The sequence below is a fragment of the Excalfactoria chinensis genome, chromosome 2 (genome assembly GCF_039878825.1).
Source record: "Excalfactoria chinensis isolate bCotChi1 chromosome 2, bCotChi1.hap2, whole genome shotgun sequence".
NCBI classification, from domain to species: domain Eukaryota; kingdom Metazoa; phylum Chordata; class Aves; order Galliformes; family Phasianidae; genus Excalfactoria; species Excalfactoria chinensis.
Genome location: NC_092826.1, coordinates 8722520 through 8750285, shown reverse-complemented (window position 1 = coordinate 8750285; position 27766 = coordinate 8722520). Strand labels below are relative to the sequence as shown.

The window sequence follows — 27766 nt, the reverse complement described above, 5'->3', positions numbered from 1 at the left end:
AAAAAGCTATGCTATCCAAATTAAGTAGAACAAAAGTATCACTTTTCCAAAAGGTGGGTAAAAATACGGATATTGCTTGACCAAAAAATATCCTTAATTAACTAAGAGGCAAAGCATCTTAGGAATCCAAGTTTCTTCAACCAGCAGAACACCACAGTCTCATTCTAGTCAAGACAATCTGAATGTTAACTAAAACCAAACAGTTGTCAGCTACATCAAAAGTGTACAGACTGAGGTTTAAATACTAGAACAGCCAGTAATATGCTCAACATAATAACTGTTAAGTTCTGAATTAGAATTGGTAGTTAAATGATGTATAGAATGTCAGCATGTCTATGTGGAGAATAAGAAAAGAGTTAAATGAGTCACATGTAATATATTAAAGAGTTTCAGTCTTCTTTCAAGAGATGAAGTTTTAAGAATCAAATCCAAACAGGTTAAATCCTGGTGGTTTCCTAACAAGCTCACAACTATCCTGGCAAGCAACTGGCTACATTTTATTCTCTCTTACCCTTCCACATGTGTGAAACTTCTCTGAAATACTATGGAAAATACTAAGTTTCCTAACAGAAACACTTCAAGTATTTTCCTCTCCTGAGTTCCAAGTTGATACTTTGTGAACCCCCAAAATCAAAGACATTCTACCTGAGAAACAAACTAAAACAGAGTACTAATTTCAATATGGATGCTCTAGAATATAAAGTTCACATCATTCTCCTTGTGCAAGCCAAGATAAACCAGCAGAGACAATTAAGCTGTAATAATCACCACACTGAAGGATAAAGCAGTTGGCTTCCCAGATATGCAAGCTGATTATTTAGGTGTATGTTTGGGGAGGGGGGAAGCCTGTGCCAAAAACTCAGTAAACAAATTAATTTTAAAATATAACATACAAACCCCCAAATTTCACAACATTTTTCATAAACAACTTTGTAGAAATAAGATCCCATAATAACTCATTTCCTCTATTTAAAAAGGAGAATAATTTTCTCACTGAAGGAGGAAGTTATCATCCTTGCTGCCATTAGTTTCATTGGGCTTAGATGTGCTTTTTTCTTTTTTGACCAGGAATAAGCCCAGTGCAAACTTCTAGCTGATAAACACAAAAATGCTTTAAAGGAAATAAATAACTAATTTACTATGCCTGTGTACCTTTAGAAAGATTCAGTGATGCAGCCCCACTGTAAGGACAACAGCTTTAATCATCAAGTTGAGTTTTAAACATCCCCAGCATCTCCATAAAACTGATCATCAGACATATGATTAAAAACATACAACAATAACTGGGCTTTTAGTTCTTACACAAGGAAAAAAACAAAAGTATACCCTATGCTTATATTGTGGAAACATTTCTAGGTTAATAAGGTATAGACTCCATTGCCCTACTAAGTCATTAATGATTTCTGCACAAAAAAGACTACTGTATTTCTCTCAACAGCAAATCACAGAATCACAGAATTATAGGGGTTGGAAGGGACCTCTAGAGATCATCGAGTCCAACCCCCCTGCCAAAGCAGGCTCCCTACAACACGTTGCACAGGTAGGCGTCCAGGCGGGTCTTGAATATCTCCAGAGAAGGAGACTCCACCACCTCCCTGGGCAGCCTGTTCCAGTGCTCCGTCACCCTCACCGTAAACAAGTTATTGCACACATTCGTGCGGAACTTCCTATGCTGAAGTTTCAGCCCATTACCCCTAGTCCTGTCCCCACGCACTACTGAAAACAGACCAGCCTCGCCACTATGGCTCCCACACTTCAGGTATTTATAAACCTGTATCAAGTCCCCTCTCAGCCTTCTTTTCTCAAGGCTAAACGGACCCAGTTCCCTAAGTCTCTCCTCATAGGGGAGATGCTCCAGGCCCTTCACCATCTTTGTGGCCCTCCGCTGGACTCTTTCCAAGAGATCCCTGTCTTTTTTGTACTGGGGAGCCCAGAACTGGACACAGTATTCCAGATGAGGCCTCACCAGGGCAGAGTAGAGGGGGAGGATCACCTCCCTCGACCTGCTGGCTACGCTCTTTTTAATGCACCCCAGTATGCCATTGGCCTTTTTGGCTACAAGGGCACACAATGCAAATGGGCACACAATGCAAAAAAAAAAAAAAAAAAAAAAAAAAAAAGAAACCAAACAAAAAACAAAAACAAAAAAAACAATGCAAATGCAAAAAGGAGGATAAAAAAAGGTAAAAATAAGTAAGGTAAAAATAGAGGTGATGATTAAAAACAAACAGCAAAAAACCACCAACATACAACATCTGGCTTAACCATAGGAACAACACAGCTTCAGGACTGTCCTTTCACTGAGGCTGAGTGACTGTGTGGGGCCATGTGGTTCCAACAGGGTTTTTCACAGAAGCCTTAAAGAAGAAGTTTCTCACTCAACACAATTATACCCCATTGCCCTCTTCAGAAATGCTGCCATATTGCTTATACAAAACCTCAGCATTAGCCCGCAGGTATTCAAAAACCAACATATACAGTGAAGATCAATACTGTCACTTCAGAAATAGAGTTAAAACTGCTTGCTTCATTCTTGAGCAGTGTCTTTAGCTGTATTCCTGCAGGAAATGAAGTCTCTGTGGTTACATGAGGAGTCTTCTTTCTCACACACCAGTAACAGAATACATTTCCACTGACTTCCACATGTATATCTTCTTACACACTATAACTAACTTTAAGTCATACAATGTTAAGAGTCTCTCCCTTGATGATCTCTAAAGCCTAAGTCCCATGACTATGTGCTACACACTCTATCAGGATTTATCCAAATGGCAAGCGGAGCAGAGGGCACCACAGAACACTTTCACAGTTTCCTAACTGATGAGTAAACATGAAGATTCCCACTGAGGGTTAAAAAAAATAAATAAATAAAATAATAATAATAATAATTAAAAAAAAAATCTTTAAAACCAATGAGCTACCACAAAGATATAAATACTTACAGAAGCGTAGCTAAAATGAATACAAATTGTCAGAAGGCAAAGCAAAATAATGTGCCATGACCAAGATTTAGAGAGATATGAAGAGTATTTTCCTGTTTTTAACTCACATCAGTCACAAATCTGCAAAAGGAGGTTGCTTGCTCATTACAATCATTTCAACTACTGCTGAATGAAAGGTAAAACTGATTTCATGCCACATGAAAAAGAACTGTACAATGTTTAAGGCAGATTGATGCCAAACACCACCACGGGACAAGAGATGCCAAGTGCTGTGCGTGCCTTGCAGTGCCAGAATTAGAGACTGTCTAAAGGAGGGCTACAAATATGGGGAAGCATCTGATGGACAAGACATATGAGGAGCAGCAAAGGCCCATGGATTGCTCAGTCCGGAGCAGAGGAGCTGAGGGGAAGCCTGATGGCGGCTGCAGCTCCTCACAGGGAGCGGAGAGGCAGCACTGAGCTCTGCTCTGTGTGACAGCAACAGGGCCTGAGGGAAAGGCATGGAGCTGCATCAGGGGAAGGGAGGGTGGGGGTCAGAGAAAGTTTCTTCACTAGAGGGACATGGAACGGATTCCCCAGTGCAGTGGTCACAGCCCCAGCCTATTGCAGTTCAAGTTGTACTTGGACAGTTCTCTCGGACATCAGGTTTGGGTGGTCCATGCGGAGCCAAGAGTTGGAGTCCATGATCCTTGTGGTTCCCTTCCAACTTCAGATACTCTACGACTGTGTAAATACAAGAGTGTTTACAAAAATACTTCTGTGAAACATGCTATTATAAATATACAATACTGCTGTCAATTCTCTTTCTTCACATTTTCAGTAGTGTGATCAGGAGTCAAACCCCATAAGCTATCCCTCATAACCTATCACTGTGGCTTATGTTAGTATTTTTTCTTCTTTGGTATGATTTGCCATTCAATGTCAGAATGGCAGTAATAATCCTAACCTTCATTATTAGGCAAAGAAACTTCTTGTCTGTTTCTTTCGGGATGCTTGCTACCAAAAGCATGCTAGTTAGAAAACTGAAGGTTGCTTGTGATCGGTTACATAAGGATCAGCCCTTAACTAAGAAGCTCTCTGCAGTGCAAGACTTCCTAACTGCCATATGTAACAGGCCAAGGTGTTAGGAAAAGCTGGCTTTGGGTCTAGTGCTGCTGGAGTCTCCCAGATTCCATCTCCTTTTACTAGTTTTGTGAAAATAAATAAATAAATCAGAAAACCAACTACGATTTACTCGTTACAATTACATGCAAATGATACTTCAATGGAAATGAAGAGAAAGAAATCAAAGAAAAAATTATTTCACTCCAAACACACTAAACAGATCGCATGAGTTTTCACAGCACAGGCCATTGAACTAAATCTCGAGCATACTGCCAACTAAAACAGAAAGCTGATTTAGAAACAAAGTGCTCCTGTTCTCTTGCATGGTTTCTTCTGCCTCCCTTGATAGAATACCTTTTCACTTGAAAAGGATCTTATGACAGAAACACACATGAAATCACTGTAGATGAACCAACCGTATGGCAGTTTTAGTGCTGACTATTCCTACACAAGTTCCAACAAAGTCATAAGCAGGAAAAAACCTTGTTGCCTTACCCTTGTCCATACAGCCCTTCCATGCAGTAGAATAAGCAAATCTCACTACAGGAACTAAGGGAAAAAATGGTTGCTACACTGAAAACAAAAAAGAAACAACAACCCTATACACAAACACTTCCCAACTCTAATCTTACAGAATCATCCATGACTTGACCAAGAAGAACACTTGAAAAATATCTTCTCCCTTTAAGTTATGTCAGATTCTACCAAACCTGCATTGCAAACAACAGAATTGAGTGTTTGGTTCCTGCTCAGCCAATGCAGTTATCTCATGGATGCAACACGTGTATATCTGCTACAGGACTAGTCTACCACCAACGGACCTTTCAACTCTGGCAGATCAGCACAGTGAATAACAAAATGAACAACAGCCACTGCAGGATTTTTATTCTTATTTTTAATATATCTACAGTTGTATCTACTACCCCACTCATCAGTAAATGTTTAATTAAAAGTATTTGACAAGATCTAATTGTCAGGAAGCAAGTTTTGAGTTTGCAACTTCTCAACGAAGAGTAAAATAAATAACATTAATAACTGAAAATGCTCAAGTAGTACAGCAGCTTAACAGTAAAATGGGCATCAGAAACAACTGTGGCTATCTCTTGATCATCAGCTTCCAAACAATCCAGGTACTGCCACTTCTTATCAAGCCAGGATGCCTAAAAGGGAATTTAAGCTTAACCTCCATTTCAAGACAGTCCTACCAAGCATCTGCCTTACAACTGCCTGGTTGTGATAACTGAGTTATCTGTTCCTTCAGAGCAAAGATATCCCATCTCCAGCTGAAAGGACACGACAGAGTGGTAAACAAACGCGTCTTGTGGAGATCCCACATGCACAATGCATATTCTCTGAACAGAAATTATCATTATCTAGAAATTCAAACTAGTTCCCACTAGTAGCGTCAATTCAGGGATTAAAACCAACTCTCCAAAAATCTATTTAAATAACAGGTCAGGGAGATACTGTAACTACAAAAGCATGTTTCTTAAGAGGCATCCTCAGCTTTCTTTTTAAGATACTGTATCAGCGATATGTCTACACCACCTCCATAAACAATTTGTTGAAACCCTATATCAATGCCCCATCTCCACAGGCAGTAATCACCTCTTTGTGTGAATGGCATTAGCATAACTTCCCCCAGTTTTACCTAGAAATAGGAAGTTAAAGAATATCTTCACTGCATGATTGTAATACCACAGGAAACAACACAGAAAGGAGTACAGCTTACAAATTCTCCTGAACTAGACCACAATACATGGTTTTGTTTCCTCCCCCTGGAGTTTGAAAAAAAACAAAAACAAAAAAAAAACCAAAAACAAAAACTTATTATCTTGAGTTTAGAAAACATGAACTTAAGAATCTGTGCTTACTGATAGTCATTAGATAACACACTCGAAAAAAAAAAAAAAAGAAGTTGTGATTAAAATACTCCTTGCAGTTCTTTGGTAACCACTCAAGAGGTAGGCTCCCACGCCCAGACACAGGCCTTTTTGTTGTTTTGGCACAGCTAGATGACAAAAATCATGGAGAACTGTCTCTTCAGTACATGAGCATTTTAACATGCTTAAATAGTGTGAACAAACCTTTCTAGTCAACAAACTGCTGCCTACTGGGATATAACTTCTTCTGTCTTCTGATAACGTTACAGACTCAAATAAAGTTTCATTTTACTATTCAAAAACAAGTCACACGAGTCCTTTCACCAAGTCTTTCCCGAGCTTCTGATTTTTTGAGCTGTGCTTTTGCATTTTGTTGGGCCTTCCATCAACAACTTACAAGGGTGAAGTCATCTTGATCAGTAAAAAATACTTGCACTGATATGTTAGCCGAATCCAATCGCATCGATTTGCATCCAAAATCTTCTCTCAAAATAATCATATCTGAGGAGTCATGACTGAGAGAGGATTCACATTAATCCATTCAGCTGAATAAACTGCACTTTTATATGAAGAAAATAAAGTGGAAAGAAAAAAAAAAAAACAGCAAGTAATTTCATAATCTATTTTATTATTTCATTAAGCTTTTTAATTGTGATTAAGGAACAGTAAATTCACAGTTCTGTAAAGTGTTCGTGGAACTAGATACAGACACATACACACATCACTATTTCTTTCTTGCCATATTCTGTATGAAAAGGCAACTCCGATCTAACCACTACCCTGAGCAGGAATTGCATCAGACTGAGAAGCAAAGAAATAGATGTAACTTCCGATCACTTGTTTCATTTCCCTACTGCTTCTGCTCAGAAAACAGATTTACTTTATAATACAGAAAACATTTAGTTCATCCACAAACCACCTCACAGTCACTGAGGTAGGCACAGCTTGTTTTCAGCTAAGCTCACTGTAAAACAACAAGCTAAGATAGTTTGGGCCGCAGAACCCTAACAGCACAGTTTGACACCGTCTGCAGAGCCCACTGAGACTCCAACCCACATGGCAACATTAGCGTAAAAATCAAAAACCTGCAAGGATGGGATCATCCCGTTTTCATTAATACAAAGGGGTCAGAATTGAAGCTCAGGAGCTGCTTCAAGAGCTCTTCAGTCATCCACGATGCAGGGATAATAGCAGCTGCAATAAGAACCACATAACAGCCACTTCAACCATTCAATTTCCATCCACTGCTTCATATGAATCACAGCCTTGGGTAAGCAGATGTACAGAAACCAAGAGAGCTTAAACGTTGGAGCAGGAGAGCTGTGCATGAAAGGCACAGCTACAATAAGGACGCAAAGACTGAGGGAGCACAACTCTCGACACGTTCTATTTGCATTTCTTCATGCAAATTAATGAAGATCAAACTGGGAGAGCTGCAGATCTTTTGCAGAGTATCTATATCGTTTCCCATTAAGCAAAGTTTTCTTATATTGACAGATATAAAGAAGCCAAACAAGTCCAGAATCAATGTAAGTGACAAACACGTTAAGTGGAGCACGCAGAAAGGATACAGAAAAGAATTTCAATAAACAGCGATACAAGCACCAGAAGAGCACATTATTTTCTGTCACTTGAATTTATTACTGTCAAGTTGCATATTAAACATTGAAAACATGCACAATCTACAAAAATGGTGCAGAAAAAAAACTGTACTAGAATGAAGCCACCCTGATTTGGTTTTATTTGGAAGGGCACTCTGAGCATACATCCCAAGTCACAAAAGCTGCATCCTTACCCTGGAAATCACCAGAGATGGGACAACGCATTCTGTTATTTAACTCTATGAATGCTGTCATTTCTCCTAATAAACATGCAGTGGCTGCACCTACTGCACACAGCTGAGACCAGGGGGCAGCAATACTGCCAAACACAAACCAAAACAGGTTTGATTCCTTATGAATCTACAAGCAGCCATAGCATAATAACAGAGGAAAAAAACAAACAAACAAGGCAGCTAGCATTATGGAAGAGCTGCAGAAGTTATTCGAAGTTCCATAATTAAAGTACCTAATTTTAAATGTAATCTCACAATCATTTCACTGCCTCATCAGCTTTCATTAAAAAAGAATAAAAAACACAGTGTTGCAAATATTTTGAGCACGGATATCTTCTCTATTAAGTCAATGTAAAGTCCTGTTAGCTCAATGAAACCAGATTTGCCTTACTCCAATCCATTAGAAGGCCATGGCTTGCATACCAAATGCTTTGCTCATACCAACAGTTCAGCAAAACTAAGAAGAATCTCTGAAATCCATCTCTGACGTAAGCATTGGCTTTTCAAGTACCGACAGATACTCGTGAAACCAAAAGCATAATCCAAGTCTATAACAAATTGTTATCTGTGACAGCAAAAAAAAAACCTGTCTTTAACTGTCATGATGCACCTTCAACCAAGTGCAGGGTATAAGAAATGAGCCATACTTTCTTTTTTTTTTTTTTTTAAAAAAAAAAAAAAGCCTTTGGGAAGGCATTTCCATATAACTGCTGATCTCATCCATAAGAAATCACACTGAAACCTCAGGTAGGACGCAATGAGTGGTACCCTACAGAATCCAGCTCTGTTACTTGATCCATATTCACACGTTTGTTTCTTGATGCGAAACAGGATGAACGTTTAAGTGACGGTAACAACGAGCACTAAGAAAAACACAGCACCAAGGCTTCAAGGTTGAGACAATGAGACAACATGAGTACCTCCAGTGCATTATTTTTGCAATGTTATGCATTACTTTGCTCTCCTTCCAACACCTATTCTATTTGGATGCTATTTTCCTCAGTGCAAACCCATCCCCTCTGTCCTCACCTCAATTCAAAAGCAAAGTTCCCCAGCAGCTTCCCACAGCCAGAACTCAGCGCTGCCCTGATCAAAACGAGTGGGGAAACCTCTGCTACTGTTCCCAGACACAAAACAGCCTCCATCCTCCCTCCCTAACCTCAACATCCACAGTTTTTCCCATAACGACAACCACCAAAATCACACAGAAACGCAATGTCGGTCCCAGCTCCAGGCACCAACCTTCAGGGCAAGAGAGCTTTCTCCAACACGCTTAAAGTCCCACAATTAAAACACCACAAATTACACGCATGCCAATGCTTACAGCTCCGGGCTCCCAGATGCTCCTTCTCAAAGCTAACGTAAAGAAAATGGAACGAACAGGGCCGACCGTACCTCTTCCAGCAGCGTGACCGTGTTCCTGCAGTTCTGCAGCCGAGTGGTGAAGCTGGAGGTGGTGGGCGAGTTGTAATCCTCCGTGGTCTCGGCGATGAACTCCGAGACGGTGATCTGGTCCGGCATGATCCTGGCCCGGGGAAGAGCCCAGAGCGGAGGAAACCGAGCGGTTTGAGGGGGGGAAAAAAAAAGAAGAAGCAGAGGGCAGACGTTAGCAGGCAGCGCAGCTCAGCGCAACCCCGCAGCATCCGAGCGCCGGGGCGGGAGGTGGAGGGGGCGCGGCCGCCCCTCGCCCCGCCGCTGGGGAGCGCTCCCTCGGCCCCCGACGGCTGCGGGGACGTAGCTGCCTCCGAGCAGCCCAGCCCGGCCCCGCCGCGAGCTTCGCGGAGGGAGGGAGGGAAAGCGGGGAGGAGCCCCCACCCGCCGCCGCCGTATCCCCTCCAGCCGTCCCCGACCCCACCGAGTTCAGCACGCACTTGGGCGGGCTCCGGCTGCGCCCCCCGGCCGCGGGGATAGGAGGGGAAGGGGCCGGGGGAGGCCGGGGCTGGCGGGGGCTGCGCCGCCGCCGCTGACAGTCACCGCGGAGTGACACGCGCTGCCCGGCGCCCGCCCGCAGCTGTTACGTGGGCCAACGAGGAAGTGCCGTGCGCATGCGCCGCCGCCGCCTCTCCCTCTCCTCGCTCCCCGGCGGTGCCGCCCCCTCCCCGGCCTCGCGCCCCCTCCCCTGTCCCGCGGGGGGTGCTGAGCGGGAACGGGGCTGCGGGGCGCGGCCTGCTGGAGAATTACAGCGGGCACGGCGGTGAGAAGCAGCCATGCATTGGAATTAGAACTGCGATCAACATCGACGTTACCAAAAAGAATAGAAAACAACAAAAATAAAAGGGGGTGGGGGGGCACTTTGGTGGAAGCGGACATGGGGTGGGTTTCCAACTATAAAGAAAGAAATATCGAAGAAGTAAACAGCGGTGGTTAGATAAGTGTCAGTAAGCAAATAGCTGTCGTCGCGGCGGGTGACATCCGACGCCCCAGGCTGTGGGGTTTTGCAGCCTTCTGGCACTCGCAAGCCCTCGCAGTCCCCTGATCGTTGGGATCCATATGTGCCTTTTTAGAGAAGGCTGGGTCTCGGGGGGCTCAAGTCATTATGGTCATCTGCCAGTTCGGCCTGATTTACCGAACCTTACTACGGGTTTTCCATCTCTTTGTCTTAGGGATTCTCTCCACAAAAGCCTGGAATTTTGTGACTCTTGACATCTGAACAGCTGAAAATGAGCAATGTGATATGGACGTGTCCAGCTCAGTGCTCTGTGTGTGTCAGCACCTACTCCTGTACGTCTGCACCCTGTACGTGTCATTCTAACAAAACTCTCAGAAATACTTCAATATACCAATAAAAAGTTGCAATGCATGAGGAAACATTAAAAGGAGAGACCTGATTGTGTCCACCCATACAAATGATTTTCCGTAGCAGGATTTGCATGCAGCCCTGTCAGCATAAACATGATCCCAAGATGTGGTACTGCCTGCACATTGCGGGGTAGAGGTGGATAGGGATAGGGATGCAGATGGGGTTGGGGGATAGGGACAGGGATTGGGATGGGGGTTAGGGATGAGGATGAGGATAGGGATGAACATGAGAATAGAGATAGGGATGGAGATGGAGATAGGAATGATGACAAGGATAAGAATAGGGACAGGAATAGGGGTAGGGATAGAAATAGGGATGCATCCTGCCTTGTAAAAGCCAGATTTCAGGGCTGGCCAGTACTGCATGCTGGGAGACTCGAGGTAGGGTGGGCAGGAGGAGGAGGTTGCTGAGAAAAGAAGCATGTAGGAGTTGCACTGAAAAAAAAAAAAAAAAAATGGAGCGAGAGGAAAAAAGAAGATTGAGAGAGCAAATGGAGGAGGTAGGAAGAAAATCAATTGATGATCGTGTTCTTAAGTGCGGTGGAGGAGGAAGAGAGAGCAAGGAGATGAAAATGGTTGCTGACATGAGGAGTGTGGACAGATTGCAGTGAGGATGGGTTTTTTCATACTATTTAGAGAAAATCTGAACCGCAGAGTCAAAGAACATTCTCAACATAGGAAAGAAGAAAACAGGTGGGGAAACTGGAGTGGCCAAGAATGGCAAAGTGAAGGCATGGCTGGGCACCAACCACTTGGCATACATTTCCTCATTAGGCAAAAAAAAGTCTTCTAAAACGTAATACCAAGCATATAAAAAGTAGAATGAATGCAGGAAATAAAGACAACAGAGCAGGGCTGAGAGATGAAAAAGGAAGATCAGATGCTACCGATCATAATTGCATATTACTCTGATTTTTTTTTTGACAGTCCTTAAATTGTTCACTTTATTAAAGGGAACATGGTGCTCAGTTCTGCTGCTTTGAAGTGGCATTTGATCTTTCCCTGTAGAAATACTCATACAGAAAATAACCCTATGGGCACGACCTCTTTAGGCTGACGTTATCTTTATTTAAACTCACTGGAAGAGGGATTAGCTAATTAATATAATAATAATAATAATGAAGATGCAACTTGCCTATGAAAACATGCTTGCATTTTAACTAGTCAAATTATATAACTGTTTCAGCTAGCATAGCAGATTTCAGATTTAACCACGTTTCCTGTTTTGAGCATTTGAGATTCACTTCTAAACGTGTAAGATGCACCTCTCTATAAATTGTCACTAACTGAAATCACTGTTTAGCGTCACAAATGGCACAGAATAATCAGCAGGATGTGAAAGTTCTTTTTCACAGCGTCTGCTCTCGGGATGCCTGTGCCTGGGCTGGGGGAGGCTGTGCTGTCTGGCCTTGTGCTTCTCCACTAGTTGGAGAGGGAAAGGCATTGCTGTGTCCATCCTCAGATGGGCTGGAATGGGGAAGCAGGGTGCAAGCAGCCCTGGAAACACATCTGTTGACTGACAATGCATCACAGTTAAGGAAGTTGTTCCTATTTTCCATCCCACCCAGTGATTCAGTCTACAAATCCATTTGATTCCCTTGGCCTTCCTCACTGTGTTTGCCAACAGGAGAGTTAATTGCAGCTATCGCACCCCAGAAAGTTGGTAGTATTTCTGCAGCATTTGTGATACCGTGCTCAGGGAGAGGCTGGCCAGCATAGCAACAACAGCAGAAATTACTAACACAGGTGTTTTGCAATCAGCTGAGTAGCAACCACGGCATTTTTCAGTTTATAGTACTCCAGTCATCTTATATTTAGATTGAGATCAACAGTTCATTCACATGAGCCAAGCACTAGTCATCAGGTGATGATGACTCTTGTCATCATTGCGAACTTTCAGCCACCACCCATGTGGGCCAGGGGTGAGCAGCTCACACAGCTTCTTTCGGCTTCAGCCCCACAAACAGCTCAAACCCCACAGCGGTGTGGGACTGAATGGAAGAATTATTTGTCCACTGGATATCAGGAGACAGAGAGGGGAGATTGTGGCCCTGCTGTACTATATCAGGCCCTCCCCACCAGCTGTGAGCACACAGAGCAGCCCCAGGCCCTGAGGCCTCAGATACTGCTGCAGCTGCACGGGCTCATGCACACCGCAGGTGTGACTGCCACTCGCTTTTGGGAACCCAACATAACCCTGGACAGGCAACAAAATGCTGCCAGACTTGCTCAGGGAATTTGCTACCCACACAACATGCAGACTGCCATGGGGCAGGGGAGTGAGCTGTGAGGTTGGAAGGAAATGGCTGTGTACATGGCTGCTCCATGGATGTCTCTCCCTGCTTAGTATGGACATCACCATGCCAGGACCTCGTGTCCATTTTTTTCTTTTTCTCTTTTTTTTCCTCAAAGTCACTCATTTCTTTACTTCTGAGTCTCTTGTCTTGGCTATTACCGTGGAGAAAACTGGTGTAGATCAGACATTAATGTTTAATGAAAGGAGCAAATCATCACAATGTATATGTCATCGAATCATCGAATCAAAGAATTGTCTGAGTTGGAAGGGACCCTTAGAGGCCATCTAATCCAACTCCTCTGTATTGAACAGGGACACCTACAGCTAGAGTAGGTCAATCAGAGCCCTGCCCAGCCTGGCCTTGAATGTCTTCAGGGATGGGGCATTCACTACATCTCTAGGCAACCAGTTTCAGTGTCTCATCAGAATTAGAGTAAAAAATCTTTTTCCTTACATCCAGTGTAAATCACTCCTCTTTTAGTTTGAAATCATTTCTCCTTGTCCTATCACAGCAGACCCTTCTAAAGAATTTCTTTCTTTCCTATAGCTCCCCTTTAGACACTGACAGGATGCTCTCAAGTCTCCCCAGAGCCTTCTCCTCTCCAGGCTGAACAGCTACAGCTCTCTCAGCCTGTCATATGTCTTAGTTAACTACTTAGTTGCTACGCTCTTCATCATCTTCACAAACATGGAGTTATCAGAATAGCAACAGAAGTAGTGGAGCTCTGAGAACCGTCAGAAAAATATCCTTAGGCTGTATTACTGCACTACACTGATATTCTGGACAAATTGGTATTTTGGTGTTATATTCATACCTTTCAGCTAAACACAGCACTGAGCATCATTTCACATCCACTTTGTTACCCCAGCCTACTGTATGGGAGCTCTACAGGGCACAAGGCAGCCATGGAGTTTGATCCTCCAATAGAATACATTTGTTCTTTTGGATTGAGCTTCCCTGGGAAAACATGTATGTGCCAGTTGCTGTTGTTACATTTCTGTAAATTGATTTTCAGATGACTTCTGACAAAATTATTGAGAAATGCTTATTTAGATTTATAGCAATCAGTATTAGAACACGCACAAATATTTCCTATTTAACTCTTCTCTTTTGAGATGAGTGATGACTTTAGAAGACAAAAGGGGCTTCAAATTAACAAAAATCTTAGCAGAGTGTGTTTGGCTTCTCGTTCTGAAATAGCTCCTGTGCTGAAAGTCAGGAAACCTTTTTTTTTTTTGTTAATGGAACTCCCATAGCTTTGTTACATTTAACAGAACTACCCAGTTTATGTAAGGATGTAGAATACCACTCCTTCATGCTGCAGCTGGAAACATTCAGCCAGGAGGACCTTCACCCTCAGAGGACAGTCCCATCAGCTCACTGAACCTTGTATGGAATGTAGCAGCTACATAGTCTAACCTGCAGCATGTTTGAGCTTTTAATATCACATAAATGCATGATGTTCTCACAGGAAAAGGCAAAGTCTATTTTAAACAGCAAAGCCTACATCACACATTGTGACTGGTGCTAATTTGCTGAAGGGAATTTGTATGGTAAACTGCAAAAATGTTTTATTTGAGAAAGAATGCAGTTGGATTTGACATTTGCAAACAAATTTTTAAAATAATCATGCTATTTGGACAGAACAGGCAGGTAAATTTCCAGGCAAGGAAAACCATTCATATCTAAAAAATGATTTCTCTACATGCAGGAAACCAATATCCATATCCAGCAAACATACTGGTTGCAATCCTGTGTTTTTAAGCTGCAGTATCTAGCGGTCAGGCTTGTGAAATAGATGAGCTGCATTATTTCTGTTACCACTGTGACTGTTTTGAATAAAAGAATCAGCTGATTTCAATTTTCATACAGGCATTTCAAAGCATTTTTCTTCATCTGGTATTTGAAATTAGTTAAGAAAACATAAGCAACTGTCTTAGAAACTACAGTATTCATTTAATAACCTCTTAGCACTAGCAACAGTGGCTTAAACAAAAGGTTCTTTTTGCATTCTTTTAATATTAATATGATAGCAATAAAAGAATCCATTGTGTTCTCAATATAAATGACACATTGGTAACATTTGCATTTTTAACACTGTATGTACCAAATGAGAAACCAAATTATTAAAAGTACAGAACTGAATGATATATTTTGAATGTTATGAGCAAGGAGCTTAGCTGAGTGATGAGTAAGCCCAAACAGTTATCTCAAAGGCCAGATGAAAACAACACTGAAAACAGTGCAGAGCATTGAGTTACACAAGATTAAGCCAACTAAATTGCTGATTCAGTTTTGCTTTTGTTGTTTTGGTTTTGTCATGCAAGACCAAGAGCCATGCAGACAAACACATAATGGCATTCCAGGCTCACAGTAACAACAGCAAGGGTGGCCCCTGAACCTCTGCATTCTTCAGTGAGAAAAACAGCAAAACATTAGCGTGCAGCAAGGAGCAGAGAGGGCTGGTGACAGCCATGCTCACTTTTTGTTGCAGATGTGATCATTTTGGTACCTTTATTTCAGGCAGGGTCTTTTGTTGTTAGAGATGCTCATTTAAGAGATCTATCTATCTATCTATCTATCTATCTATCTATCTATCTATCTATCTATCTAATCTATCAACAAGCAAACAAACAAACAAACAAACAAAAAACAGTATATTCTTCTATAAGGACTATATTTTGCAGCTCTGTAAAAGATCAAGCTCTTGGGAACATCATAGGAACCTCTGGAAAATCTAACCCTTGCCTGTGGTGCAAGCACAAGCCTGTTGCTTGCTGCTGGTCCCACAGGGCTTGTGGCCCCATGTCACCCACTAATGCTCTGCGTGGTTCTCCTGTCTGAGTGCTTGCAAGATCACTGGGAAGAGCGTGGCAGAAATATTTGCAGGAAACCAGAGGAGTTAAATGTTGGCTGACATGAGAGCAAGGGCTGCAAGTAGCAAGACAAGGACAAAATAGAATGAAAGAGTATTCTGTAATTAAACCTAGAGAAATGAGAGTCTTTATAAAGTGGGAATCAGTAATAGCTGAATACTTTTTTTTTTTTTCTAATATAGAAAATAGCAATGACTAAGATCAGTAACTGGTACAGCAAAAATGAACATGTTGCAGGGCAGCTGGCATAGCAGGCTCTCCAAAACAAAAAGAGAATGCAATAAAGCCTCAACCCGCACTGCAAACATTTCAATATTTTCTCTTTCCCTCTGCAAATGACACAGCTTTGTCATTCTCAAGGCATATTTCTGGTTCTAAGCTACATCCAGCTAAGCTGCTGGATATATGCTGATGGCAATATGCATCTTGCATATTGAAACTGATGGTTCAGGCCAAAACGAACATGGGAAGCAGTCTGAAAACTAGATAAAGGTTTGTAGACCTGATATCTTGTTCTTGAGATGCCATTCACAGCTGTGACATGGGCATTTTATTGCTATGTGCTTTGTTTCTTTATCTGTGGAATGCAGACGATTACATTTATTTTTCTGGGTGAAAGCATACTGGGATCTCCAGCCGAGTAGTGCTATAGCAGAACAAAGTGTTTTTACTGTATATTTTATTGTATGAGTTTTATAAAACAGCTAAAGGAAGAGAAGGGCTTTCAGGCCAAACAATTTCATCAGCATTTTACTGGATAGAAAAAAAAAAAAAAATTAAAAAAAAAAATAGGATTGGGAAGCAAATAAAAGGACTTTCTGCTATTTGTTCATGATATGAAAATATGAAGGTCAGAGATCTGATTTTTAGTTAGGTTTATTTAGGTTTGGTTTTATTTTTTCTCCATATCTATCTCGTATGAGTTTGTCAGCACTTAAAGAGTATCTAGTGGAAGAACTGAGACTGAGACCCTGCCACACCAATCGGATGTACAGAAGTCAGGTATGCCTTTATGTGAACTTTTCTAAAGTAATCTTATAAGCGTGCATTTGAATGAACCTACCAAGCTGAGGTTCAAAGGCTGGCTTATAGTGTTGAATAAATATTATTAATTCTTCAGTTTTTTAAAAACTATACATGCTTTAAAGCTCAAAGCATAAAGCAAAAATGCCTCCATTTTAAAATTAGGGTCTGTCTGTCTTCTAAAGAAGATATTTGATGGTCATTGCTGTGGGCTTCTCTTAAAACTCGGGGCAGCTGAAGGAGTCTGGTAGCTTTTGGAAACTGATATTGCCATGCAGACCTAGTCCATCAGGTCTGTGTTCAAATGATGCTAAATGAAATAAAGAGCTTTGGAAGATCTAGAATTCCATCATAGCAGCTCTTTTCTCTGGCTAGTCATTTGTTTCTATATTTAACCACTTTAGGCCACTGAAAATGAGCTTGCCACTTCCTAAGTTAACTGGTTTTCCACTGACTACAGTAGAAGATGATCATCTTGTTTCAAAATCAAGTGGAAATATCCAGCTTAATTGCTCCATACTTTTCAAAAGATAACTGTCTGACATCTGGACTCTTGCTTATTCAGGCACCATGGGCTTAAAAAGCAAAAATATGCATAACCGTGTGAAAAAGCAAATACACCAAAGGAAGATTTATTTAATTTTCAGATCATCAGCAATGATTCACCCCCTTTGACTGGACTGGAGTGCAGTATGGCCTCACCCCCAGGGAAAAGGAGAAGATGAAAGACTCACGCTGCTGGGTAGAGAGAAGTGACCTGTGCCAGGAGACCTCCATCCAGAGCACCAGGTACAAAGCAAACCACTGCCTGTACTGCAAATGTTGTTGTAGGGAGTTCAAGTCAGGCAATCCAAATGTCATTCTAGTGGCTCAATAAAATACAGCCAAAACTTTAAAACAAGAGCACTCACCATCTAAAGACTGAATAAACAAAAGCATATTTAGACAACTGTGTGCTATTCTGTGTTTTGCATCACAAGAAGAGGAGAGTCCCTCGTCTTTCAAGCCCCCACACAAAACTTGCCACAGAGTTTTTGGACTGATCTCATAGATGTGTTGTTTGCAAAGTTAAAACAACATCAGTTACCAGATCTGGATGACTTGAGAGGACTTACAAAGTGTCCTTTTTATATCCTGCCCTCCCTATCCAACTTTGAAATTTATGAAAGCAAAGCAAAGCAAAATATATCATAAGTATTATCACTTGCTCCAGTACCCGCATGAGCAGTCAATGCTCTGATTCAGTCTTTACTGATTGATCGACTGATTGATTGATTGAATATTTTCATGCTCAGAAGGAGAAATAGGTCCAAAGTAGCACATATTGCGATTGATAAAAACAATTCATCTGGGTTTTTTCACATTTTTTTCCTGCTTTTTATACTTTAAACATGTTATTTAGACATTGGTCTTTCTTCTTTCTTACCGATTCCATAATGAATCTCTTGAAGAAAAACTTGAAAGCCTGGAAGCTGAAGATCTCATGTCTCATCTGTCACGACCAGAAAACTACCTAGATGAGGAGAAAAGATGGTGCAAGTCAATAAAATTGTCCAGAGCTGTGAACTGACACGGTCACTTATTCACAGTTTGAAAAAAAAAAAAAGTTTGTTAATTAATTCTTCGGGGATGTCAATTTATCATGGAGTATTTGATTACTGTATTTGATATCATGAGTTTCATTAGAGTAAACAGACCCATCAGGAATCCGCTGAGAATAACACCTTGCTAAAAACTGCTACGTGAGAGCTTCATTTAGCTGACTAGGAAAACTGGCTTTGTGTAACTAAATGTGGCATGTACTCGCTTGGCTGATCTGTGTGCTGAGTGGGAGCGCAGCCTGCCCAGCTCCTCTGACACTTCTCACTAGAAGACCCTGTTTTCAGCTATAACTTCATATTAACCATTCAGGCTGAAAATTTCTGTCAGGTGCATGCATCAGACGGATTCTTTTTTTGGAAGATAGAGATATGATTTGAAGGACGAAGAATTTCGGCAGAAAAAGTGGATTGACAATGAGGTAAAAGAGTAGAAGAGGGGAGATCACAGAATCGTAGAGGTTGGAAGGGACCTCTGGAGATCATTTAGTCCAGTCCAGCCCCCCTGCTAAAGCAGTTTCCCTACAATAGGTTACACAGGAAAGCATCCAGGTGTGTTTTGAATATATCCAGAGAAGGTTGCCCAGATAAGGAATCCACACCCTCTCTGGGCAGCCTGTTACAGTGTTCTCTCACCCTCACAGTAAAGGATTTTTTCCTCATGTTCATACAAAACTTCCTAAGTTCCAGTTTGTGCCCATTGCTCCTTGCCCTGTCACTGGGCACCAACAAAAAGAGCCTGATCCCATTCACTTGGCTTCCACCCTTTTAATGTTTATGTGCACTGATAACATTGATCAAAGTGCTGTGCACCAGGACCCCAGAACCCTATCTGCGGAGCTCCTCTCTAGTAGATTACCCCCCAGTCTGTACTGATGTATGTGATTGTTCCTGCCCAGGTACAGGACTCCGCACTTGCCCTTCTTGAACATCATTAATTCCTCTCTGTTCAGCTCCTCAGCCTGTCCAGGTCTTGCTGAATGGCAGCACAGCCTTCTGGTGTGTCAGTCACTCCTTCCAATTTTACACCATCAGTAAACTTGCTGAGGGTGTACTCCAGGTCATGGATGAAGATGTTAAACAAGACCAGATCCAGTGCTGATCCCAGGGGAATACTGCTACTCACAACCTTCAAATAGATTGCACTGCTGGTCACAGCCCTCTTTCTTCCCAGACAGCGATGACACTGTAGAAGGGCACTAGATTGGTCAAGCGCAATTTCTCCTTGATGAATCCATGCTGAGAACTCCTGATAACCTTCTATTCTTCCCGGAGATGGTTGTACCAGGATGTAAACCTTTTCATCAAGCTTTCATCCCACCATTATGTTCCGTATTATTTCCAGTTTAAGGCTGACAGGGAAGAAAAGTGATAGAGATGCTGCAGATTCTCTGGAGAAGGTGGACAGGACTGGGATGCTGAGAGTACAGAGCACAGCCCATGCATCCAGTTCACCATTCCTATCTGAGGACTCCACTTAATTCTTCCATCCATTTTTGTTTTCCTCACTGAGAGAGCTGTCTTGTTAATGCTGTCAACCTATTTCCCTGGAGACTGCTGTAGTTTGTTTATGGGTTTTGTCCTGTTTGTTTTATGTTTCCAAATTTGTCATGTGGGTCTGGAGGTCTGCCAATCCTGAACATTAAAAATAACGTAGGATAATCCCAGGCTCCAAAACATATGGGATTCAATTAAAAATTGCAACATACATGGTTGTTGTTTTTTTTGATAGGATGTTACTGTCTTTCTTTTCCCGTCTGTTCCTGAGCCATTATGATACTTTCAAGTAATGTGGTCAAAATCTGTTTTCCCATTAGCAGGACTAGGCAAGTCCTTAACCAAACTGATTTTGGATTTTTACATGTGTGCATAATGGAACCACATATGCCATCAGTTTGGCAGCATGGGAGAAGAAACATTTACAGCTCTGTCCATAACTCTGTCATACTGAGCTGTTGTTTAAAGGAGAAAGTGTGTTCTTTGAAATGAAGGTAAAACATTTCTAACTTACAGACGATAAAGTATAAGTTATTTACCTTATCCTCAAAATATTATGCTTGAATGTTACATTATGCAGGAAAATAAGAGCTGGGAAAGTCCTCCCCCAGCAAATAACGGAGTCCACCAATCTTACAATAACATCACAGCCACTGGCTACCTTGGATCTGGCTCAACCCACAATGACATGTCAGTTTGTTGTTTAACATTGCAGCACATCTGTTCCTTTTAATAATATTATCCATCTCCTTAGGCAAAACAATCACCTTATGATTGCAAGTTCACACTATTCAAATCTAAACAGTGTTAGATTAAAAAAGGAAAAAATATAATGGCTCAGTGCTTTTTAAACAAAACACTGATCTAGGAATGCAGGTAATTGTGATTTACATTAGATTTACATTAGATTGTTTTGAATTTATGGTAATTTATTTGTATTTAATCCATTTTTCATAAATCCCCCAAAGTCACAGAATTTCCTTAATTCTGCTCTAAAAAGCTAGTTAAAATTTTTAATTATTCATGTGTTATAGGCAATGTTACGGCATTTAATAGAATCATAGTATCACAGAAGGGCTGAGGTTGGAAGGGACCTTAAAGATCACCCAGTTCCAACCCTCTGAGCCTCCAGGCTGAACAAGTCAAACTCCCTCAACCTTTTTTCATAGAAGAGGTGCTCCATCTCTTCAAACATTGTCATGGCCCTTTTCTGGACCCTCTCCACAGCTCCAGTTCCTTCCTGTATTGGGAGACCCGGACTTGGGTAGAGTACTCCAGATGGGGCCTTACAAGGGCAGAACCCCCATGTCCTTTTCTTCAGGGCTGATCTCAGTGAGCTTTTCTCCCTGTCTGTACACATACCTGAAATTACCTCTACCCAAGGCATTTGGCCTTGTTAAACCTCATTAGATTCTTGTGTGTCCACTTTTTAGTGCATGCAGGTATTTCTGGATGGTGTCCCTCCCTTCTACAGTGTCAGCATTTGTGCTTATATCCCAGTGGCTCAGAAGTTAGTCAGATTCCTTTTCTAGTTCTATTCATTTCTGCACATCTCAGTAGTAAATTAATCAGCAAATAAAGAGAAATATGGAAAAATCCAGAAAAATATTTATAAAGAAATCAAGTTGATTGAAGATATCAGGAGTGATTGATGAGAAAGAACAATGAGAAGGAAACGTATGTGGGTTCTCCAGAGAGGAGTTAGCCTAGTGATGAAGATGTTCAAGCAGGTTCAAATCCCTGTCTCTGTGACTTGGACAAGTTATTAGAATTGCATTCAGATGACAAATTCCTCAGGCCTTGTATCTATGAGAGTGTTTAGTCTGAATATGGGGTGTTATTGCCTAGGGGCACCTACACCTGAAAGAGGAAGACTAGCTGGGGCTTAAGTAAGAGAAAGAGACCTAGAAAAGAACAGGATGACATTGTAGACACTTGAAAGCTAGGTAGCAGCTGAGGTGCATTAATACAGTAGCATGGTCTATCAGTCCTCACATGAAGAAAGCACTTATTTTTGTGCCTGATTATGAATATATACAATCATATTGAATTAATTGGTAAAATCTAAGTGCTTGACTAATCCTATCTTATAACTAAGTAGTATAATGAGTTGAATCTCCATGTTTTTAAGATCATAGAACAGGTAAAAGAGCATGAAAAGGCAATGAATTCTCAGAGAAGATAAAAATTACTGAGTAGAATGGATAATAGGCAGGAAGAAAATTTTATGGTAGGTATTTTACAGATGAGACAAAAATATCAGGAGTCTTTTTTGCCGTCTTTAATTAGCTGTATTTTATATTGCTTAAACTCTGTGTGATTTCATGAATAAATCACTTAATGATCAATTTTACTTTTATTTTTGGATTGGAGGATTAATTTTTGCTTTGACAATAGAATGCAGAGTCAGAACAACCTGGGGAATATATAAATAAGTATATACTTTGCATGCCTAATGAATATTTTAGGTGAAATATTAACCAGACAGTTTTCATGAATGTTTGAACTGGAGTTAACCTAACTAGAAAAAAACAAGCAAAAGTTAATACTGTTTCTACAGGCACTGATGTGGCAATAATAGTAGTTGTACACCACCATGCTGAAAATCAACTCCCTTTATGTCCAAACAATAGCATGAATCACAGAATTCTGACCTTGATATACAAGTGTGATCATGGAGTAATTATAGCTTTTGTGCTTTCTGTATAAACAGACTACTTTATCTGGAAATGCTGTAGGGTACTGCTTCATTCTGCAATTTACAACTAATGACTGAGCAGGCAGCTTTTATATCCCAAGAAGTTTTAAATTGCGCAGGTAGAAAAAATCTTATTTCCTGCAAATGAAATAATTAAGCTGGTAACGTGAACTACAGGGAAGCAATTTGTTGCTCTATCTAACTTCTGTTGAACATCTTCTCTTATAAATTTAAAGATTCTCTTCAAAATCACATTCTGAAGAGGTCATTGAAGCTATTGTCATGACCAAAATACAGAATTAAATTACTCAATCCATGTAATAACTGACGTGTTCTTGAATGAACCGTGAGATTAAAGAAAATATCTTTCATTTTATGCCAAAATCTACTGAAAGGTTGTTTTGTTTGTGTCTATGTCGGTATCATCCAAACAGGATGTGAGAAACATATGTTCTATGGTTTCACTTTAATCCGTGATTTGGATAACACTATTAGCATGTGGTCTAACGTCCGTCAGTGGAGGAAATCTGAGGATATTTGTCTGGACATGTCAACTCAGACCTTTTTAATATAGCCAAAGGAATGAAGACCCCATCCTGACCTCATGCATTAGCTGTATTTTCAATGCTTCCATAAAACTGCTGCATCAAAGCACTAGCATTCTTATGGGTATGAGCTGAACAGCAAAAGAAGCGATAATAGAAAAAACTGTAACTGAATTGCACTAACCAAGGCTGTGCATATATCTCTTTGTTAACTAGTCTGTTATACTCTGGGTGCCCATGCACAGCTGTCCTTACAAGAAGTCTTGAACAGGATTTTAGGACTTGCTGTAATCACCATCTGGGAAGCCAAGAGCAAGATGGGCTGCATGGTCACTGCCTGGTTTGACTGCTCAAGGCAGAGAAAGCAGTACTCAGCAGACACCACAGGAGCTGGTGATGACTCAGGATGCATTTCTTTTCACAACATCTACAATTTGTCATTCAGTCTCATATTGCCTTGAGCACAGTCACCTTCCTTTTTAATGAGCATGAGATTGTTGCAAACCACATGAGCTGGTTGGGGTTCAGGGGTGTCCCCAGTCAAACTCCACTCACTTTGCCAGTGATAAATGTGTTCCTTGCAAGTCCTAGACACATCACAGTGTCTAATAGCTTAGAGCCCTGAAGACCTGACTGATACTCACTTCGAGTCTGTATCTAACAGTTTCTATGAAGTGTCAATTGTTCAGTTTGTAATCTATTAGATAATTACACTGATGTCTTAGAAATAATCTTAATCAAAATGCTGTTTGGTGCTGAAAGCTCTACTAAAGTTCACACTTATTACATCGATAATATTGATTTACTTCAAGAAAATGTAAACCCTCAAAAATATCAGGACAGCTTTCTTCAAATAAAATAAATTTCCCTTAATTCCATCCTGATTATCACGAATTACATTACTTTTCTGTAATTCTTTATGAATAGTGCCTGGAATTAGCCATTCTAGTGTTTTACAGAGAACTGATGTCAGGTTGAAAGGATTACTGATCCTCAGGTCATTCTCTCAAGCTTTTAAATTTACTGGCAAAGTAAAAGCACTCTTCCATTCATCTTGGGATATCCACGTGTTTGAATATGTACTGAAAATACTGAAAATTAACTTTTAAAATTCAAGTAGCTTCTTGGACAGTATCCTTTAACAGCTGATTAGAAAAGAATCTAGTTTTAGGAGATGCCATTGCTGTTAGAATGGAATTTCACTACCTATCCCTGTCCAATGATAGATTCCTCCTACGATCATGAAATGACCATGATGTGATATCTGAATTGTGCAAAGGGCTACAGAAATTTGCACCAGACAACCTTAATCTGGTTTAGAAATTCATTCCAAAGCTCATCAGTTTTGTAATATATCACCACCATATGGTGTTACAACACACTGGTATAGATGACCAGAGGGTTTAAGTGTACTTGTTTGGTAATTTTCTCCAACCTCACTAAAAGATGAATTTTCTTTAGAACTCAGGTATATGACACAGAGATTTATATAAGTATTTGGACTGAAGGACTCTCCAGTCCTGCCTGTCTTTTGTTATTTGTCTAAAGGCTTCAGGATAGCAGTGTTATGACTTAAATCTCCTTGGATTCACTTATGAGCGACCTTTTTGTCACTTCCTATGATATCCATCAGCTGTTCCTCAGGCTCAGGGAAGAATTTTCATTTTGTGGAGGTAGCAGATAATCAGAATGTCTGCTTCCCAGCTTCAGACCTCTGGAGAGCTTTCACTGATCTTCACAAGGGTATTTTCTTATGTTTGATGACAAAGTTGCCATCCATGGTCCAAGATTTTGAGTTAATTGCAACATGTTCCTGAAGCCTGTGAGAAACTCACGACATAAGAATGTTTCCCACCTGCTTTGCAAAATTGGTAGCTGCTTAATTATTAATTTCATACAAAGTTTACAGCAAAGCAATCCTGTACTGAGTATATGGGTAACAGATTAATAATATAGTCTGAATGTTTCATCAGATTCCCCTTGTCACTGTCCCCATTCATTCTCAAAAGCTACAGACGGTAGGCTGAATTCAACATCAGCAACTTGCTGAATGTATCTATGGAATGGAGAGACAACATTGAATCAGAAACAACCAAACCTGTGGTAGCTGTGTTAAAAATCAGCTTCTCTCTGCATGAAAAGTCTGCTGCCTCTGAACTCTCCACATCCTCCCTATAGTGGCTTTTCTGCTCTATGGTGGGAGCTCCCTAGCAGGGCAGGGAGCACAACTTGCTGCCTATTGATTATTCAGGCACCCATGTGGTCTGGTATTGTCTGAACACAACACAAAAGTTAGTGAATGTATTTCCTCCTGGAACGATCGCTGCTTTTTCTCATTCAGAGACAAGTCCCACACAGCCTGTGGTTGAGCCAGGAACCAGAGTCCCACATGCTCAGCTCAGTTTCAAGCACGTAACCAGGCTTTGAGCAGGCTGACTCCTTCAAACTGCTGGCTTGTTCCTGCCTTCACCTTTGGCATGTACCAAATTGTACCAGTTTTTTTCTCACTTAAGGACCCCGTGACAACATCACATCCTTTAGCTGACACTGCTGCTGGTCATTCTGTCCTTCAGCTAAGTGCTGTCAAGTATAGAATTATTAAAGCATCTCTATGGAATATCCAAAAACACAAGTTACGTGGAAATCTCAACAAGAACACAAAGATCTTCTTAAATATCCTATTATTTTGAGACATGCTGAGATCCATGAGTGCTTCCTTTACAATTTAATGTGCTATTTACATTGAAGAATGAGATTATCTCAAAGTGACCAAGCAGACTTTCCAGACTCAGTCCAAGTAAATGAGGCTCTTCATATCCACATCAGTAAGCTCTGACTCAACTTTTAGACTTCAGAAGTGGGACATCCCTGACAAAGTGCCTTTGTCTGGGCTGTTCTCCCCAGGTTCCCTTTATAGTTACTGAAAATAGGTTGCAGCTCACCTCATGCTGCAAGAGCAGATGTTTAAAATATAGATACTGAAGGAGATATCTACAAAGGTTGGATGAATCACAGCCTAAACTGCCACTTTCATTCTAATGACTAAAAGAGAGTGAGGAGCTGAGTTCAGTGGTAGACACCTACCCTGAAGTTGCTGCATGCCCTGAGTGCATTGTGGCAGGGTTTTCTTACTTCTGCTCAAGCCACACTCAGCACACACAGGACTGCAGCCCTCATTCTACATTCCAGAAATGCCAAAACAACAACAGCAACAAATTTAAATAATAGTTTTTTTAATGAAAATTCATTGCAGAGGAGTTGGATTAGATGACCTTTAAGGGTCTATTTCAACTCAAACAGTTCTATGATAATATCTGTTGGGTATGCTATCACAAATGTTGCCATACCTGCAAACTGATGAGAACTTTTAATGATCTTAGTTTTTTGGGTTATTTTTTGTCTAGAAGAAAATGCACACATAAAATACAATAAAATCATATGTTGTGATATACATATTGATATTTTTGCTGACAGGAGAATGATGCAGCTGAAAATTAAGCCTCTTGTTTTTCAGTTTCATTTGTATCAGTTTCCTTTCTCAGCTCACATGACTGTGTTGGTGCTGCTTTTTTTAGTGGCAGCATGAATTTATGCTGAGAGAGAAGCAATCAAGTCACACTGCTTTCAGGAATATAGGAAAGAATCAAAGTCTCACCAGGTCCTGATAGTTAAAAATACTGAATAACTCATGTATTACCTCTCTAGGCCTTTTCTGCTACTTAATAAACCACTTCACAGAGAAGTAAATTTGACTGATGTACTAATTAGTTTAATTGGCTGATGCATTGCTACTTTGTGAATGGGTAACAGGGAGGTAAGTATTTTGTATGCGCTCAGTCGTGGTACACAGTTTTCCCACTGCAGAACCTGGAGAGGCACATGTGGGAAACTTGAGGTTTCTTCTGCTGTTCAGCATCAGTAGAGCTGATCTGCCTGTTAAGTGAATACTTGCCAAGTGCCAGTGTTAAAAAATAAAAAAGAGGGGAAGATGATAGAGAAAGACAACTATTTCAAGGGACAATTATCTAAATGAGCTGGAGAAACCTGAGATGACTAAGCCCTCCATCTCAGGAGAATTTGCTTTGGAGAACTTTGATGAATTTTAAAATGGTGTTGCATTCTGGATTTTAATAATGCAGCCTTTCTCTTCTTCTCCTGCCTCTAGGCAACTGTTGTTAGGTCCATTTTTTACAAAAGCCTAAGGAAACAGAGAATAAGTCAGAGCCACTAATGCAGAGCTGCCAGGTGCCCAAGAACAGATGAGAAGACAGGTCTGCATGCAGTACCTCCAGCACTGCACCTCCTGACTGAGCCTTTTTGTCTGCCAGGTTATGGACCTGCTTCACTTTCAGGTCAGCAAACAATATTAATTAACTGGAGAAAAAGTTTTGGTATCTCTAGCACAGTCAGTGACTTATGCAGCTTTGATTTCCTTCCCCTATTATATTCATGAACTGAAACTGGATCTTGACAAAAGAACAGACATCTCTGATTTATAAAAGCCACCAACACCAACTGTAAGCTTCAATCCCAGTTCCTGGCTTAGAGTTTTAAGTCTGCCTCTTCAGTGAACTGTGTTAGAAGCATAAATATTTTGTTGCTCAGGATGAGAGCCATAAACAAATCTGGGACTGAAAGACCAAGCCAAATGTTAGCTTGGAGCCAAAGGA

General features: G+C 40.9%; 1 protein-coding gene across 5 annotated transcripts in view; it reads right to left on the bottom strand.

Moving 5' to 3' along the window:
- ASAP1 (ArfGAP with SH3 domain, ankyrin repeat and PH domain 1) overlaps nt 1-27766 on the bottom strand; it is a 155135-nt gene that overhangs the window by 95219 nt on the left and 32150 nt on the right. For 3 of the 5 annotated variants that reach the window (XM_072330297.1, XM_072330301.1, XM_072330299.1), the window contains exons 2-3: nt 18185-18271; nt 9159-9288 (exon numbers count right to left, since the gene is read on the bottom strand). In XM_072330297.1, the coding sequence (XP_072186398.1) occupies nt 9159-9288; nt 18185-18243 (189 nt within the window). In that variant the 5' untranslated portion in view covers nt 18244-18271. The other 2 variants (XM_072330300.1, XM_072330302.1) reach the window with 2 other exon arrangements.